Genomic DNA, 20,180 nt, shown 5'->3' with positions numbered 1-20,180 from the left:
TCACAGTTAGGAAGGCATTCCTGGACAGTTCCTGGGGCAATCTAAGGTGGGAGCATACATCTTTGAAGCCTCACGTGCTGAATGCTGGTTCCCAACTATTCCCAACACCCATACGTATGGCAGATGTGACTGAACTTATTCCAGGAGTGGAGCTTCAGGGGAGCGGGAMGGGGTGGTATTTCTGACAAATAGCTTAGCTGCATAACTCACCTGTACTACTAGTCTGACAGCTCAAATTTGCTGACATCAGTTCACAAATAGGATCTTATTTCAGTTTCTCAAAAGTTTGGGCATGAGTTATCTGATGGAGGACAGAGTTCTGTTCATAGTAGAGAATGCTGCGGGGCTGTTTCTCTGCTTTCCAGCAACACTGGCATATCTGACTTGGTATAATTCCCTTTTGGGCATAGATAGCAACAAACAAAATTTTGAAACTCTTAGGAAACAAAAATCAGTATTCAGAACCGATGCTCCAAAATGGGTGTATGTTAGTGCGCAAAGGATGCTTGCTCACCTGCTTGATAGGGACAGCAGATGTGCTTGCACAACATTGTGTAAAATTTTAAAGAAATTCTGCCATACATTTAATATTCACAAAAATAACAAAAATGAAAAAGTTAAAAAAATATTTTCAGAGAAACATGCTAGCCATTCAACACATCCACAACCTTTTGAGAAAAGAGAATGTGTCACTGACTGCAGCAAAAGTGTTATAGCAAAATTAAACAATATAATCCCCCCGCCCATGCCCCAGGCAGTCAGTACTGTCCATTTCTCAATGGCATGCTACACTTAACTTGTGCTGCTACCACAAAGTTGAGAAAGATTCACTTAAGGGAAAGACAGGACTGCTAGCAGACACCCATTTTGAGGAATTCCTTTGTGGAATTGTTTCCCRTTCTTCTGTTCATTCACCAAAATGTGTATTTTCTTTAAAAAAATACAAATAAAAAAATAAAGCTTATCAGAGCAAAACAATTATTTTCCGTCCACATAGTGATATTTAACAGACACCTAATGCTTCTTACCTACGAGGTCTGGCCCAGGCCTGCAATAATAATCATTAGTATTGCTCAGGTGTTAGAATACATACTAAATCAATCAATCATTTCTAACCTCTTGGCCAAAGCATACCTATAGTAGCTCACGGAAAGAGATGCTGCTGATTAGAAGAAAAAAGCATTCCATGAAAAAGCATTCTTTTTGTTTTTCTTCACTTTTTAAACTAGAAAAAGGAGTAGCATTGGATTAAAGATGTTCTTTGGTAGGGCTCTTCTCTGTGCTCCCTTTGCTCATTAAGGGCAAGGAGTCTCTCAAGGAGAGGGACGAGYGTTACTTCTTTGCGACTCTGTCGCAGGCAAGGCCCTGTCCCCACTGCCTGAAGGGGGACTTGCGCAGCCCACTTCTTGGGTTATTTAAAAGTCCCACGTGATTAAGTTGGCAGACATTTAGCCTCAGAATATGCATGTTGTTAAGCCTCGCAGCCAGACAAAGGTTACACCGGGTCTGCAGAGACAATAAAAAGTGGAAAGCACAACACGAAGGGCTAATTTCTAAAAGTACTTATGAAGAGAGCTTCTGACAACATTGGAGGACCAGATGTATACAATGTCTGCACCACAGTTATAACCCATATTTTGAATAATTCATCCCCAAATCATCCACTCAAGATGTATTTATTTCTTAATCTGAATTAATGCTTATTTTCAAGGACCAACCATAAAGATCTATTTATGTAACTTTCAGTCTACTGTGGATAAAAAAGGTTCATTTAATTGATTTTGCCTCAGATGACAGAACTATTGCATCCTTTTTATCCCCATTCTGATATTCATGTTATGAAAAGTTACCAAGCAGCCTTGATTTAGTGTAGGCTGTATTTTTATGGACAGTTGCACAGATTACAGCATCCTTGTGTTTTACAAACATAAAATTTCAACTCAACCATTCTCTAAATTAGCATTCAAAAAATTATCTCAAGCCACTGAAGTCACAGTAGCTGGTAGACAACCCAAAATATAAATCATTGTTTTGCATACCTCCCACTCAATTTTCAAGTATGTTTTTTATATAAAGAGTGCCAATATCAAGAAGGGGAGGAAAATCCCAACAGAGAAGTAGTATACTAAGTGGAAAGACTTAACATTTAAGTAATAACTACACCATAGCAACTATATAATGCAAAATGGCCAAGATGCAGAAATTAAAGTGGAACCAGTATCTAGATTTAATAGTAGTGCTTTACCTAATTACTAGCCCTTACCTGAGAGATCCCCATAGTCCAGCTCCTCTGCGGAATTTGGCAACTGAGTAAAGCCTTACAAGTAAAAACAAACTCATTTTTCTTTGTACTCCTCAAGTGACAAAAACAACACACTTAAGAACTGAGGATGAATTTTTTGGGGAAAAAAAAATGCGTCAAACACTTGCCATCTTCTGATGGTTTGAGCAGATTAACTTGTAATACAGTTCTCCAATCATTTACTTTTATTACTGATAGACTGTCAGAAACATTCCTCAGTCTACACTGTTAACACATGAAACATGTAGATGAATTAAAATCACTCATCCATAACAGCATGCAAAAATCCCTAAATTCAGTCTTTAAACTGTCAAATGAGGACAATTTCTCAACTTATTCCAGATCTATTTAGTATGTACATATAAATATATATGTATTAATGTAAAACTTTCTTCCAATTTTCAACACAAATTGAATTTTTTTTGGCAGTGTTAACAAGCATCTAATTTATCGATTAATGAGTATTGTGGATCACTTTTCAAAACTGTAAGGCATGTGCAAATGCAAGTTGCAGGCTATATCTTCTGTGAATAAATCTGACAAAAACGTTTKTTTCATCTCCCAAATTTGATGTATTTGCGGAAGAAGTATCTATCCTCAAGGCTGATAAAGCAGTTGGACAAGGAAAAACTTGCAACAACGAAAGGCAACTAACATTGTAAAGACATTATCTGTTATATTTTGTTTGAAAAACGCTGTCAGGGGTCCATAGGAGGACAGAACATTTAGTGAGGACAGTCTTACCATTTACTACTTTATTTACACTGACACTTTTCAAAGGTTACMAGGCAAAACAAAGTGCCTGAAGGTCAGAGAAATCTATTTAATTAAGGGATAATATGCAGGGTTACTAAAGAAAACTGGTGCTTGCAATAAATTACCCTTGCAGCTGCCTGGATGCTAAAGCTCCAATGCCAAACATGTTACTGAAGAAAAAAATATTTTCATGACTAGACACTCCTCTCAATACTCATTTGGAAAACTGACATCGGAAGCTTGATGACTGGTTAAAATCCTCAAGTGCTGGGTCAAAAATTAGGGAAAGTTTTAGAAGGGGAGCAGGTATACAGTCAGTTATCAGTTAATATATCAAGTGGCAGCTAAATATTAACTCCATACTAGCAAAATATCTGTAAAATGGATCAAATGAGTGCTACTGGATGTTGATCTGAATTTTGGACTTATTTATGATGTGTGGTAAATACACTCAGGTGTTCAGTTGTTATAAACTGGCAACAAAATGCCTAACGTAGTTTTAATGTGCTGAGGGATAAAGCCAGAGAATGAGCTCTCACAGCTACAGGGGCTGCGGAGCACAGAGACAATTTACCTGCAACCTAAAAAAACGAACGGGCACCGAGGAACAACAGTCTCTCCCCCCTCCTTTGCTTGTTACATTTGGGAAGGGGGCCAGCAGTAGGGGTTAGAGATGCAACTTTGCTAGGCTTTCCTTTAAATAACAACTATGTTAACATGCAAATTTGTCACCCACTGGAAGGCAGCAAGCAATATATATAGCTTGTTAAAAAATAAAACTCATTTTCAGTGACAGTGTTTAAAATACATCAAGTCACCTGGAATCTTATCTGAATTATCTTCTACAGTGGGAAGCCATTTAGATTACTGGCAATAAATTTGGTTTTGCACCACTACTGGATTTCAGGGAGCCACCCATTTTTGCCATAACATAATATATAAATGTAGCTAGGGTTGACTCACATAAGCATTGGACATGAAAACCTGTGCTCTGAAGAGGAGCCATTCAATTTTTATCTCCCTAAAATTGCTTCTGTACAGTCTTCCCTTTCACTTAAAAGAAACTACATTTTCTCAATAACGAAAAAGGGCAACGTTGCATTTTTTATGAAGCAAAAAAATCTTTTTTTCCAAGAGAAAATTTAACAATTCAGCAATTCAGTTTCTACCTGCACCTGGTATACTTAAAAATGTCACTGAACAGTATTAAAATGTGTTGTGAGGCATTTTAAGTATGTGGTAAATTACTTCTTGATTTTTCTCATTAAACTTTCATATCAGCTATTAAAGTCCCTTCTTTTCACTTCTGATCAGAATGTATTCGAAGTCGGCTGCAACTTCTTTTATATAAAGGAAAGCTAACTTTTCACTCRGATACAATTTCTCTGTCAAATAATAAATCTTAAAAGGGTGCAATCAACAAGCTGCAAGTTGCATCTCCTACAGACTGATACAGATATTTAAACAATTAAATGAACACACCATTTATTTACACAGATTTATTGACAGAGTAAGGCCCTGTACTTCTTCCAAAGTTATCTCTAATTTTAAAGCAAAATGTAATTTCTCTTTTGTATGAAACTGTAAATACTGATTATGAATTCTGTTTTGTTATGTATTTTACAATACTAAACAGAGATCTTAAAATGTGCACAGATTGTGATGTTTTATTCAACTGCCCCAAGGATTAGGTCTGTAAAATATATTTAGAAATATTTTCACTATTAGTTGCACTTTTAAGTAGGACATTTTTTAAAAGRAAAAAAGGCAGTTGGACAGTCACGACTGCTTGATAATGTTCACGTACTGAGGCATTTTTTCCTTGCATGCTGTATAATTTGGCAAGATTTGAAAAATGACTAGTGCTCTGGCATGGCTGAGCTTTTGGCTTCAGCCTGAGACAAGGTAAAACTAACTTTCAGAGACAGCACTATTAGAAAAAGAAACAAGAGCTTAAAACAGTAGTGTTAAATACATTATACAAAACTTTAAGATCATAATTAAAAATCCACGTGGGCTTTCTGGAAAGTATTTCCTGCTTATAAGATGATAATTTCTCTGTGTTATGCTATGGACAACATATTTTCTTGTCACTCTTCATTCCTGTTTTGCATATTTTCGTAATATTAATCTTTACTACAGACTTCCTGCTTTGCCAGCTTCAGAGGACTTTTTTTCACCCTATCTTTTCATTAGTATTAGCAGAAATTCTGCCCATGCTGAAACAGCAAGATCTTGTTCCTGCCTCAGTGAGGGAGCTGAAGTACAATTTTATGCTCCCCCTGTCATCCAAACACTGAGTTAAGGTGCGTCTTTGCAACACGTATGTTTTCAGCAGGAATCTTCAGCTGAAGGTCATTTTAGTGTATGCATATATAGATGCCCAAAAACATACACACAYAATGTATGTAGCAAGTGTAATTAATTGCAGTGTGCATTGTTTGTGGTTTTTCAAAAACATTAAAAAGCCATTTAAGGTCTTTGCTTATAATAGGCTGGGGTCAACTTGGAAAAAAGTTATGAAATTATTTCATTACTTTTGCTGTAGTAAAGAAATCAGCATGTATAAGGTCATGGCTTTTTATACATGTTTCTTATACAGGAGACAAAAAAATGAATTGGATAGTCCCATGAAAAAAATCCTTAAAGGGCCGGGACCCTATAAGACTAAGCTCCACAGCCTGCTAAGGAGTAATAATGTTTGAGCAATTCAGCACTTACATTTTGATTTTTAGCAGGGAAGGGGCAGGAGAGAAGAAAAGAAAGGGAACCGGGGAAAAAAAGAAATTCTGAATTCAGCGGTGGTAGGCGTTCAGAGGCATCACTGTCATTGCTACACCAAGTTCAGCCCTTGCATTGACTGCACAAAGGCAGGGAACCGAGATTTCAAAATGCACCAGTGCTTCAGCCTCACTGGCGCTCTGACACCATGAAGTACAAAATAAAAGGAAAGACGGGTTTTAAGTTCAGTAAACCCAGTTTACTGCAGTGCAGCAGAAGCACAAGCCTTCCTGCTGGCCATGACCATGCTGTTATTGGAGTTCTGGCAATGAACAGTGCAGAGAAAGGAGAAAGTGCATCAGAAAATTTAGTTAAGCTCTCATTTTTAAACAAAAGAGTTAACAATGTTCGTGCTTTAAGTCACTCATGCATTGCTGCTGTTAATTCCATTCCATAAGGAAACGGGAATGGCAGGGATTTTGCTACCGTTTTTTCATGCATACACATACAGGACTCCTTTTCCCCCAGTCCTCTAGGATACACTCCAAAAAATTCAGTTACTCAAAAATCCTTTCCCAGATTGAAGTATTGTGCTGGTTCCACACTAGCCTTACATTTCATTTTCTTTGCTATCAAACTGTTGYGTCCCCCCACCTCCCTCCCTCCAATTCATTTAAAATTGTTTTTGGAGAAAATCCATTTGGCTTTAGTTCATGCCCATGCATTTCTAGTCATTCACATACATGCTCACTCCRATTGGTAAGAACAAATGGCCAACATACATAAACACCTGGTATACTCCATACACACTCCAGCAACACAAGCTTGGAAAGAAATCAAAGTCTTCATGGGAAAAGAACCCCAAGAGGACAAATGCAGTGGAGTTTAGAACAAAACAGACTGGTTTTTAAGGCAGAAAAGTTTGTCACAGCTAATTTGACTAGCATTGCTTGTCATTTAAGTTGTCAGCCTCATCACAGAAGCAGTCCTCCCACACAGAGGTTAAAAYACTCAGATAGAGGTCTTCCTTGAATTAAATACATGCTTTTTGTTGCTTTCCTCAATATAAGGAAAACTGATCAAACCCATCAGGAATTGCATTAAAAGTATGGACAACTTGGCTGCAATGTTGTGTTTTCCCCTTTTGCATCATCCTGTGTGAGCACTTCACTGTTATGGCTACAGGGACAATTCTGATCCTTCCAAGTTTTTCTTCATGCCCAGTCTAGGTTCTTCCAAAGGTTAAAGGAAATTTTGTGGCAGAAAAGGGTTGCTGAAACATTACACAGAAGTCACATTAGCATCAGAACTGTCTGAGCTTTCCCAGGTTTGGGAACTAACATCTATCTGTGCATTTCTAGGGTTATCTGATAAAAACAGAAAAAGATGGGATTGTGCCATCTTCTGATGTTGCAGTGTGCTTTGTTCTTCTAACTGGATACCTCTATCTGCTCTTTGCAAATTCTAGCACAACAGGCACAGCATCTCAGCCAAACTGAAATACTACAGTGGCAAAGACTCTGGCCTGACAACTCTCTGCCTTAAAGTGCTGATGGATTTCAGTGATGCCTCGTAAACAAATCTGTATGGCACAAAGTATCCACAAGAATTAGTATTACAGGGGCTACTGACAAAAACGGAGACCATTTGGCTTACTTTCAAACTACGCCCTGTCTCTTTCCTGAGCTTCCTTTTTCAGATACTTGTAAGCAAGCAAAAGTGCTCATCTGTGACCTCCAAGAGCAGTCAGACTCTTACCACCTGAAGCAGTGAAATTGAGAATACCCGTCTCCTTGTTTCAGCTACAGCTCAGGGGACCACTCGCAAAATTTGCGCAGCCTCTGATAAGAACTTGTAATGCCCCATGTATTTGCTGTAGGCCTTCACTTATTCCGGGATCAGTATGCCCCCATCCTAAAGAGACATGTTCTGTGCAACAGCCTCATCATGAAATCAGGAAAGGAAGAGGAAAAAAAATAAAGGGGGAAGGAGGGAGGGGAAGACRTGCACAGGACTGCAAATTTATTCGGAATAGAGCAGCAAAGCCAACACTAACTCTGCTCAAAAACATCACCTTACTCGAGTGCCAGCTCAGGGTGTTTCCAAACTCTAAAACTGCTACTAAAGTTTTCAGGGGAACTGCAAAGGCCTAAATCAAAAGACAATCTAAGCAGTTCGGCTGCATGGCAACATCCCCAATGGCCTGGGAGGAATTCTAAATCCAGCTGATTTAGTCACTGCATTTAGTTAGTACAGCGGGATCTTGGACTACTGGGATAAGTGCTTAATGAATCATCCATCTTTAATTACTCATGTCATGGAAAATAGTGTCACCTCCTTGAAAAACGCTAAATATTTTATCTGTATTTTCCTGTGATTTTATTCCTAGTGATCAACCCTTTGCATGTTCCAAAATAATAATCTACTGTGGTTTTAATGATTACCCCAAGCTACCAAGTTCTCTTTTCAGCTGCTACTTAACTAAACTATGCTACCGTATTCATATTCAGTTCTTTAAGGATTTCCCCATGGGTTGATAGTTGGGCAATTCACATTTTAGCTTCATCTGACTGTTACAGTTGTTAATGTAGTGCATGATGAGATGTCATTTGGACTTTAGTTATTACTTTGCAGTGACGTCCACTGCAGTAGCTATGAAATTATTTGCTTTGAATCTTGACAATCTACAACATAATATACATGGGGAGATCAGCAATGTATAGAAAACATAAGTGTGCCTGAATGCTTTGATTTTTTTTAAATGCATCCAGGCAGACAAGTTATTTGGTACAGGAACTGCTTTCCCCTCCTTTTGATATGCAGCAGCTCTACTTAACCATTGCCTTACTCAGTCTTCCCTTCTGTCTATAATCAAAGATACATCTTGATAGGAGTAGGCAGAAAAAAAAAAGCCTGCATTATAGATGAGCATGAAATATAGCTTGGTATTAATTAAAATTATCAGAGGTTTTGGTTATTTAGCTTAAAAGTAAGTTTGTGCCAAAAATCTGTATGCTCAACTTTCAGCCTGAAGTGATTATTTAAGCTTGCTTTAAAAACATAGGAAGCTATGGAAGCTGTCAAGCTGTTAGCTAGACTTACTTGAGCAGACGAGAAGGGTTAGTTTGCTAGACTGCTATACTGATAAGAAAGTGTTGCTATTTGTTTTTAAAATCTCCTTCTGCAGTGCAATAATGAAAACTTCACTCCTGACCTATGAGATGAGAGGTTCTTCTGTGGAACAGCTACAGAATACCAAAAATACTACTCATCTCCAACAGCTGAAGGATTCAATTTCTTATAAACTTAAAGAGAAATGCTGAAAATTTCATGCATCTCTTAAAAAATTAAATTTGAACTCATATTTTCAAAAGCCAAATTTCTTTTTAATGTTTGTTTTTGCTGGGGTAATCATTTCAATTACTGAAAAAAATCTTTTGCTTCCTTTGTGCTACTCTTCTATGCACATGGTTTCCATTGGGTTTGGGAAATTGGTACTTGCCTAGAACTGTAACAGTTGGCTGTGAAACTTGCAACAGAAATGACAAGACTAAGCATCCTTTCAAGCCTTAAAAACTATGTTATATTTATGAGATCAGTCCACTTGAAACATGAATTTCCCTTGAAGACTACATTTTCCTTTTTTTCCTTCCCCTTCCCAGGCTTGTCTTGCCACTCAGCAGTGCTGAGAAATAAGATAAACAGGAATGTGATACCAACCGTGAACTGCCGGTTCTGTCGTCGCCGTTGTGTCTACACACGGGAACAGAGGATTGGAGGAAGGGAAGAAACAGGAGGAACAGCATGCAAAAAAAGGGAAAATGGAAAAAATGGAACAGATAATATATGAGCAAGCTTTCAAAGAACATTGCGTGACAAGCAATAATAAAATGAAAGGCAAAAAGCATTTGAAGTGAGTTGCACTGTTTAGAAGACATGCCTCGAGTTCAAAAGCTATAAGCCTGAGGAAAACAGTAAATTTTGCATTTTTTCCAGGAGCCTTGGCAGCAGAACAATTACTGGTGGTTGCAGAGTTAKGGAAACACGAGATGGGGCGGGGACACACCAAAGCCAGCTCTTTAGCTGGTAAGTACCAAACAGAGGCTCAAGACTAGGACAAGAGAGCTAACACTGGAAAAATAGTTTTTACACATTCAAACATTGCCTTCACCAGAATGTTCCCTCCAGTGTCTGCTCCAGTTACCTGATTATTAGTTAGAGGTCACTGAATGAATCAGTTTCAGATTTCTCCTCCTTCATTCAATGCAGGAAACTTCCAAGCACTTTAATACATGGCGTAACTTCTGCATCCAGACCATTTTAGAGTTGGGAAGCAGATGATAAAAATGAAAAGACTCTTAGAACTCACACATCTAGTATTCTCATAGCATGCTAAACGTATAARTGGCCTTTTTGCCTTGGCTATACTGAATCACACACCAACAAGATGCCTGATTTTTCAAGGTAGAATAAAGTTATTTTAGAAGTGCAAGTAGCTATCATCAGTCTTTCTGCTGAGAAAGACTTCGTGAATTCTGGACACTAGTTTCAGTTTTCTGTGCTAAATCCTCAAGTGAACGTGCATGTGTGCATTTTAGGTGGCTAATATATTTGAATTACAAATCACTTCTAGGGTTGTTAATCTGAAGCTGACTTTACTTCCTATTTATTGCCTGCCACAGGTCACTTCTTGGAGTTGCTACCTTGCCAACTGAGAGACATTTCATCTCTTCACAGGCTTTAGGAACAGGCAGTTTTAGAGACTGACCCGAATTCAAAGGTCCTTCTGAACAGCTCTATTCTGACAGCACCCTATATTATTTTCAAACTCTTCTATACCAATGGGTCCAATCACATTTCATTCCCATTCTCTATCATACTGACTTATTTATTGACAAATTTATTTCTTAGTTTTAATCTGGCTCTACATATCTTTGTTTCTATGATGGACACAGCATTTCCTTTTATCACACGCACGTGCTGGGCTGCCTCTTAAGAACATAACCGTAACTTTGCAAATGCCTACAGATACTCTGAAGCTGTCAGTAAAGCCTAGATGTGCTCATTCACATCAAAGGCAGGGTTTCACAGAACTCTGCTTGGCTCCATGCAGGCAATGTTTAAATGAATAAAACCGTAAGAGTAAAYGTAGAGAAGCACTCTACAACATATTTCCGCAAACTAGCCTAGAATTTTAGTTTTGTAGCAACAAAAGGCACTTCGCATGGCATTTCCCYTCAGTTAACGTGCTGTCCAGAGAACCGCAGGAATGGCAGACTTTCTGTACGTTCAGAAGCAGCAGCAGAAAAATGAGGGCCCGTTCCTTTGTAATTTAGCTGAGGACAGCCTGAGTCTGAATTTCTGGAGCACCAATGAAGACAAGAATCATACAAAGAATACACAATACTTACAAAGTCTGCATGCTTTAAATATCAAAACAAATAAACCCTGCACAATTTAACAAATTGCACCAAGATTTGCATAACAGATTATCAAGGCATCATTAGTCTRTTCCCACTGCCAACATATACTGTTCTCATCTTGGCAATCAAATCTAACACATRCTTAAATATGCTAGCACTTGTTCTCCTGCTGGGAACTCTGGTGAAGGCAGTAAGAAAAGCCTTCCAAAACAAAAACGGGAACAAGAGGACGACTTTTTTTTTTTTTGGTAGCACTACCAAAATAATGCCTCATTTCAACCAAGCAAATGGTGGTGGGGGGAAATGGTGGTGAAGGCAGGGGGGAGTTGTGTTTAAAAAGAACTATAAAACTGAGTATTAATTCCTGAGATAGCATCTTGGCATCTATAAATAGTCTCAATTTACTGTCTTCCTGAAATAAAAAAGTTATGTCAGCTTTTACACTAAATAGAAAATCTGCTGAAAGCAAACTTGTATTCACATGCTGGAAGAGATATTAGTCAAGAAACAGTGCAAACTGGACAGTGCATCTCGCTTCCCCATCTGGGGACAGAGACCAACAGGTTACAAAAATAAAGTTCTCAAGCGGTTATAAGTGCGAACAAATATCCAAGTCAAACAACATGTTGGCTGCAGCTGGAATGACAAAGTTATGATTAGCAAATGGTTTGGATGATCGCAATAGGAAACACAGACCAGTTAAAGTTTAGAATGAATTTTCTGGAAGTCCATTTCAATCCCAGAGTCTTCTTTGAGAAGAAGGATTGTATATACACAGTGCACCAAAGAGGAATAATCTCATGTTAAAAGACTTTCAATAAAGCAAAGAATCCCCACCACCACCACACACACACACACACTACTACAAAGGAGAGAAAAATTGTCACTGTTGCTTTGGTATGAAATTAATGAATATAGGTAAAACTGCACAAATCACTTAAACTCCACCACTGTTCTGCTTTACGTAAGGAGGAATATCCCAGACCCTACAGAAGTCAGTGCTAAGACACCCTATAATTTTAACAGAGATTGGCTAACTTGAAAAGCACTTTTTTGAATTCCAGGTAAACGCACTGACGTTTACTTCATTTTCAAGAATAATCACCTTTATATGTCAGACTAGAAATATGGAATGCCAGAGATTAGATTTCTGTCCCTGAATCTGGGAGAAAAATCATGTCCCCCCTCCTCCTCAAATGCAGAGTGACAAGAAAGTATTTGCTATGTTTCTGCCTTAACTAAGGTTCAGCAAAGCCAGTGAAAGACTTKGCTGTCATCGAAAAGCACGGTCCTGGTCCCTAGCGATAGGTGTGAACAGCAGCCACACAGCGTTTATGCTTATCATTTAAAATGATTAGTTGGTGCTAAACAAGGGTCATTTTATGAGATGAGGCAAAGCAGAGAGGAAGTAGAAAGTCCATAAACAAAGAGGTTCAATGTGGTACTTTCCATCTTAAGATAAAAGAAAGATGAGGCTTCTTTGCTTGATTTTAATCAACAAGGCTCAACAAAATTTACTTTATGCCAAAAAGTAAAAACAATGCAGTCGTCTCAAAATCTACATGTGCGTAAATAGTTTTCACTAGATGATTGTTTTATACTGAAAGAAAGACAAGATTGTTGGCCTCTATAAAGCTCCATGTTTCACTTAGTCATTTCTTTTTAATATTGATCATAAGGACTCGGTTTACTGTGGCCAGTTCTTGAGTAAAGGCACTAACATACGATGTGCTGCGATAGAGATGTTATCTGCCAACTAAGAAAATTCTGGCAACACCCAAGTTTTTAGGCACCCACCACTGCATGAAATATTTACACACACACACACACACACACCCTTTTCTATAAATATATGTGTGTGTATAAAAATTATTATAATACAATTATTTATAATACATATAAAAAAAATTACTGCATGAAGGCATCAGTGTAAGAGTTGCGTTACAAGCTCCACCTCTGCGCCTTTTTTCATTTGGATTCTCTCCATCATAAAACTGTTCACTGAGTGACAGACTCGGCCTTTTAAACTAATCCACGAATTCGTTCACAATCTCAAACTGAATGTGCACTATACAGGAAAATTAAAATCCTAGTAACAAAATTAAATTCACAAAATTGCTTATTTCTTTCTTCAGTTGAACTGCAGTTCTCCCACCTTATACAAATACACTGGCACTTAAAAATTCACCAGTGTGGTAGAGCATTAGAATAGCACCTAATCATCAAAATGGCAAAATACACATTTCATATTTAAAATTTTTCATTTAAGGAGGTATAAATAAGTATAGATATCCACTCAATATATTGCTTTCTTAACTAAAGACAAAAGCCAATCTGATAACTGATTTGTGGAGCTCAATTCTTCCCAATTTTCTAGACTATTTCTTATTTACTGACCAGGACAAGCATGAATTCCTTAATGTTACTGTTTTCATAGCAGCCTTAAGTATCAGTGTTCAGCATTATAAACAGAAGATTATTACTGCTTTATTTCAAATCCTTAAGGGTACTAAAAAAATTACAAAAATCCTCTTCATTTCCATTGAACTAACACCTGTTAGGTATGAACTTAACAGATATGTTACACTTCAATTACGCTGCAAGCGGAGAGAGGCAAAGCAGCTCAAAAAAACACAGATCACACAAAACTGCAGCAGTCCCTTCCCTCTCTGAATATTCCTCCGAAGAATGGATGAAAATGTACTTGGCGTTGGGATAGTACAGGAGGATTCTCTGCAAGTGATTCCAACCTGKGCTGAAAGCTTTTGTGCACGGGCATGTTGCAATGCACCCCAGAGACTGCCTGATTTGCAGACCAGATGTTTCACAAAAATAATCACAATCTGTACAGAAGTTTGGTGTGACAAGAACAAAAATATTTCTAGATTAGTGCTGCACTTCAGGCTATGATTTTTAATGCTTTTTTCCATAAAGCTCTGTAATGATTGCATGCTTATTTAGATCCCAACCTTGTAAATACAGCCATAAGCAAACACTGTACCTATCCAAAATTTCATGGAAAAGTCCACAAGGTGCTATAGAGGCATGGTACTCATTCACACCATTCTCATTGCTTAAACTGGACTGCAAGTACCTTGTGATTTTGAGTGATGGCTCCAACACAACACCAGGAGTCTTACAAAAGCCTTGCAGACATTGACCTCTGCTCCCCTGTATGCCAATGCTCAGATCGCCTCTTCTCTGAGAGGGGACGGGGTCCTCTCCACAGCTCCCTCTAGCCCTCTTCTTTCAAAACATGCAAGTTTCCAGCAGAAATCACCRTTTTATTATACAGCCCTTGCACTTCCTCTTCAGGGACACCACCACACGTGACAGTACTGTGCCTGCTATTGACTGAAAGAGGTACTACAAGACTGACCTAGTATTTCTTTACGGGCCTGTCAGTTCTTCCCTCCTCCTTTATTCCCTTTAATGTGGGCACATACTGGATGAAAAGCRTCAGAAGAGCACAGTGTCATCTGTAAATTAACTTGACATTTTACCAGGGACACACAGAAGCTTCAACTGAAAGCAAGATTTTAATAATAAATAATTTGGGAAAACAAGTAGCTAAGCTGAGTCTCTGCGCGGCATGAAACGCCTGGACACGGTGCAAGCTCACAGCACAACACGAGCGCCTGGCGGCTCTTCCTCGCGATTCTTGTATCCTGTCCTGCAAGTCTTGCCCTGTGCATGCATTTTTAACGTGTCATTAAGAAAAGGAGGGCGAGAAAGCCATAAAAAGGGGATAGGTATGGCACAGAGCCAGGTTGGAACTGACCGCAACTATCCGTGTTTAATTTGACTGGGGAACAAACACATTTTCTATTTATGATTAAATTCTATGTGAACAGCAACACCAGTAGCAAATATCAGCAACCATACCTGATTAGATATAAAGCCTATGATTCCACTAGGACATATGTACTTTAGTAATCCCCACACTGCCTCTTCTCCTCCCACAAACCTGCTGCAAGGTAATTTGAGCAAAGAATGATTTTTATTGCATTCTTCCCACCCACCACCTTTTCAGATTACTGCTGGAATAAATCCCATATAACTGTAGTTTGTCACACAACCAGCTGTAATCAGAAAAGAACAAACTTCTACTGAGAATAAAATTGTTTTCATCATTTTAAGGAAGTTTTCTGGCATGTGATTCATGGTTTGAAAACATGTTACACCATTTCTTCTCAATAATCCATTTTCCATGCCTTTTTTTTTTTTTAAGTAGCTAAGGAGATATAAAAACATGTTTTTTAATAAACCATACACACTTGGCATCTACACAGTCTTTCTCAAGTAAACTTGAAAGACCTTTGCCCTCCTCATTCAGAGCCACTAGGATACTGCATGGCTCACGCTGGCAGAAAGGTGAGCTCAGCTAGGACATGCTTCTCCCAAGATCTGGTTTTCAGACTCGGCATCACTTAACAATTCCTGCTTTGGAGCTCATTTGTTTCCGAACAGCTTTGAGTGGAATAAAGCTTGCTTAGGCCTGCTTGCAAAAAACCCAACCTCAAGAAGGAACTTGCAGTGTTTCTACAGCAAGAGCTTCACGCTTTCCAAACATTCCTTGCAATTTTTAAGCTAAAAACCACTAAAAACACTGCCTACGATATCTCAAAGTCTCACCCGCGCCTAAACACACACATCTGCTACACTGTATACACTTTAAAGAATTAGTTGATTTTAAAATATAGTCTAAAATTGCTTTAAAGTCATGCAATGGTTCAGACTGCCACTTGGCATTGATATTGTTGCAAGATGGACAGTAGGGGTCCTTGAAGAATCAATAACATCCCATGCAAGGCAAACAGAAGCACGTAACTTAAATAGTAGGTAATGTACGTGTGTGTCACCCCCCGGGTCTCCGCTGAACTTGTTGCCAAGACACCGGCAAACTCTAGCTGCAGAGAAAAAGTGTAATAAATGCAAATTTCCATATACAAATAATTCTATAGATACTAGGATGTGAGGGTGTATGTGCTAAGCGAGTCCAGCAGGCAGCAAAATGATGTTTAAAAAGGTAGGCAAAAATGCTCCACTCAATATTATGTCCGAAGAGGAGGGTTTTGTTATTATTAAGAACCTTCATCTCCCAGGAAACAACAGCTGACCAAAACCTGTGTTTCAAGTAAGGACTCTAGGGGTAATTCAAATTATGCAGTTTGCTCTGCTGTATCATATCGTACATCTTAATGAACAAAGCCACAAGGACAATTTGAACTGATTAAAAAAAAGGGGGGGGGGCTTGCCAGTGATAACAGCTGAAACACCAAAGGATGGTCAGAATACCAATGCAGTTGGAGGATATATGAAAAAGAGCAAACTGTCATGCAGGAAACCTTTACAAGCACCTACACTGAAGCAAAGCAACAGTGACAGAGGAAAAGCTTTAAAGGTCGTGCTGTTTTGGAAACTTCACTGTTCAGCTTCTCCTTTTCCTGCAAAAAAAAAGTATGTTAGCTCTGCAGAGTTTTGCCATAGTCTTCCCCCAACACCTCTGTGCCATTAAACCACTATCAACTCAGCACGTCTTTGTAGGTCAAGTTTATAGCAGCAGTGATGCAGGATTTCGATTTGTCAAGCAAGAGTGGCTGAGAAAGGGACACTCGACTCTAGACACGGGACCTCAGTGGGTCTGGGGAGGGAGCCTAAGCATCTCGGGGAGTACACTGCACAACAAGCTTTGGGAATAATGATCAGATTATCATGCACCTAAATATATATAGGTGTGTCTGTACACATACATATAGATGCATGCATATATATACAGACACACCCCTAGCTATATATACACCTCCCATACCACCTATATAAACCTGTCCTCTCCTACTTGCTGCACTGACTACTCTGGCTCTTACTTGCTGAGCAGTATCTATCATTATTCAAAGGTAACTCTTTGAGGCAGGAATGCATCTTCATGTCATGTCTGAACACATTTTGAGTAGAAATACTTTATGTAAGCAAGTAAAAATGTCTTACATTTGAATCTGCACAAAATGAATAACTTACCATGCGTGCAGAAGTGCAAATGGAGCCCTTTTAACTAGTTCTATTAGTTTTGATAGGGAAAAATGAATCCAGAACAAACTATCTCCAATCACTCAGTAAGAATACTTCCAATAAGAACACTTTATATGGGGCAGCTCCCAAAGATGGCAGCATAAACACAGACATAAGCTTTGGACATGTAAAACTAGTTTAAATGCAGGTTGGTCTCCTTTTATTTTATTTTATTTTTATTTTTTTAAAACGAAGGACATTGTTTTTTGGTTGGTACACTCCCCCACGGCTTCAGGGGACGCCAACTGGGCCAGCGTTATACAAGAAAGAGAGGGGAAGAGAGGTGAAATAACATAGGGTTAAAATCCTCCTCATCCTAAGCAAATGTTTTCAGCATGGCTGGCTAGAAGACTACTCACACCTAACCTGATCATGGAAACAAGAAGCATTCCCATCTGCCAACCAAGTAATTATGTCACAGCAGACGAATATTTCAACATTTTGGTGATGACAAGAATTAAGTTATCAATTGCCTCTTGAGGCTTTAAAAAGTGTTTCAACATGCCTRTGCTACGTAATTCTAGAGATTATGTTAATTTGACCTAATTTTTTTCAGATACAAAACCTCTTAACTACTAAAAACCAAAAGTAAGTTTACGCAGCTTTCTACTGTTTGCTTTTGAAGCTTTTATGACCAACAATAGCTAGTAACTGTGAATTAATCAATGCCAGCCAGAAGTAGGAATCAATTTTGCTATCCATTTGTCAGACTTGGCTATCAAGTTACATTTAGCAGATTGCCTGGTCTCTGCAGAAACTCAGATTGAAAATGTGTTGTTCTATAACCTTTAATCTGCAGCAGGAGGAGCAAATGTTAAATTCCACAACTGCAACCTTCAGGATGAGATAAAATACATATATAGCTGCTTGCCAAACACACAATAGCTTCCATCAAAGACAGGGATTTTCTAAAGCAGGTCTGGCAGCAATTTTGGTTCAAAAACTGCCCTAGTGCTAATTCATTCATTAGTGCAAAGCCATTTTGTGCAGAGAGGGAATACAGCTCCCAAGATCAAGAGGTTAAAGCGGTTGTGAGATTTCTTCAAATCATAAGCCAGGAGTCCCATAGTGAAACATTCTGAAAATAGATACCCGGGCCACAGAGCTGGACATGCCCTTAGAGTCAAAGAAAAAAAACTACCAGCAACTACTAAAAACCTAAATCAAACAACAGCTTCTCTCCCAGCTTGGCTGCATTCACACTGACAAGTTGCACCAGATTTGTTGACAAGGATAATGACAGCGCATAAACAGTGTTCGAATACTATTTTGTGAATATCAGCATAGAATCAGCCTTTTTAATATGACTATTAAAAAGGTAAAATTCTATACTGGACCATCCATTTTACTGGACGACAGACAATCATGTCACTTGGTTAACGCAGAAAACAAATACACACATTTATACACAAAGAAATGAGACTAAGCCTTAGTCATTCTTTTGAGGGAAAAGCATGCTGAACTTGTGGGCAGAACGTGTAAGGCCACATGTCAAGAAGATCCAGTGTTAAATCAGTGTCAGGAAAGCGAATACATAGATTTCTCTTACAGCTTCTTATTAACAAAGCTTCTTCCTACAAATCACAAGCCCTAACTGCTGGTATCAGTGAAAAATATTACTTTTTCATTACATTTCTGTCCTCCTCAGCAGTTCAAAGCCAACACAGAAACGCATCAGGGAGGAGAAGGAATCCTGCCCATGCTTTGTCAACAGGGTGGCAACAAGCTTGGCGCTGTAGATTCTCCATTGCTGAGGAGAGAGAAAGGCGTGAGAAAAGCAGTCTGGCCACATGCTTCTGATTCCACCATTCTGCTTGTGAAGGAAATAAATTAAGAATTGCCCATCAGTGAACCTTTGTACGTGCCTGCAATCATTTTTTCAATTTATTCATACTTCCAATCACTTCAGAAATGGTAGTCCTGATCCTCTATTCAAGGAAACAGCTCATTCTGATGGAAAGTTATTGAGAAGAAATAGCTGCAAAAATTTTATGTCAGAAGGCCCTCAGTTCCTGAAGGACCTTCATCAGCATGGGGTCAATTCTTCTCAGTAGCCAGAACCCACTAAGCTCAGTGGGATAAAAAGTAAGGAGCAGGGATTTCACCTTAATGAACATAAATGTCCTGGTGTTTGAGCACGGGGAATTATTAGATGGTGATAACTCACCTACTGCATGTGGGAATGTCATGTTGATAACTCTCACATGCTAAGGAAATCCTGTGATCCTCACATGTCTCTCAAGAAGCTCTAGGAGCCAAATTTGTATTACCAGGGTTAAGGTTTGAACACTGCCTGTGATATGTTCCTCAGCATAAGGGGAGATAGGCTAGAGAGGGGAGGGAGGAAGAAATTGCTTGGAGGGAGACAAAAACTGAGTTTCTTCACATCCTAAGGAAAAGTCAGCAGTGCTCTGGTGCGCTGGGAAGAGTCACCAACACACAGGATGGGGGAAACAGCCTGCATAAAGATGGAGATTGGGAAGATCAATCTGCATCTGTCCACATTCAAAGCAAACTTGTGTAGGAGGACTTTGAAAGTGGTTTATTATTGCTAGAAGTATGGACTCAGAGGCACCCTCCTTTAATTACAAGGGCATTGAGCCAGCTCCTCCATAGGTAACGGACACCACTGACTAATCAGCAGGGCAGAAACACTGCTGGGCCCAGCATCAAAACCAAGACACACAAATATAATGGTTGGAATATAATTATGTTTTAAATCAACTCAGAAGGAGGAAATTCATAAACAAATTTCAGCGTTTGCAGCAGTAGAGCAAACAATACTGCTATTTATTATTAACAGCCACTGCTTCAGAGTTTGAAATAGCAGGTGAGTATAGTATGCACCTTTAAAGGAAGTGTGAGGGTGATCCCTAAAACAACATGCTGATAACAATCGAGTTCCAGGG

General features: G+C 38.8%; 1 protein-coding gene across 1 annotated transcript in view; it reads right to left on the bottom strand.

Moving 5' to 3' along the window:
• CADM1 (cell adhesion molecule 1) overlaps positions 1-20,180 on the bottom strand; it is a 61,153-nt gene that overhangs the window by 11,323 nt on the left and 29,650 nt on the right. The window contains 2 exon segments of the mRNA XM_026057959.1: positions 2,264-2,317; positions 9,500-9,532. Of these exon segments, the coding sequence (XP_025913744.1) occupies positions 2,264-2,317; positions 9,500-9,532 (87 nt within the window).

This window comes from Apteryx rowi, unplaced genomic scaffold, assembly GCF_003343035.1.
Source record: "Apteryx rowi isolate R43461 unplaced genomic scaffold, aptRow1 scaffold_141, whole genome shotgun sequence".
NCBI lineage: Eukaryota > Metazoa > Chordata > Aves > Apterygiformes > Apterygidae > Apteryx > Apteryx rowi.
The sequence above is the reverse complement of the archived record's forward strand: the minus strand, read 5'-3'. Positions and strand labels throughout refer to the sequence as shown.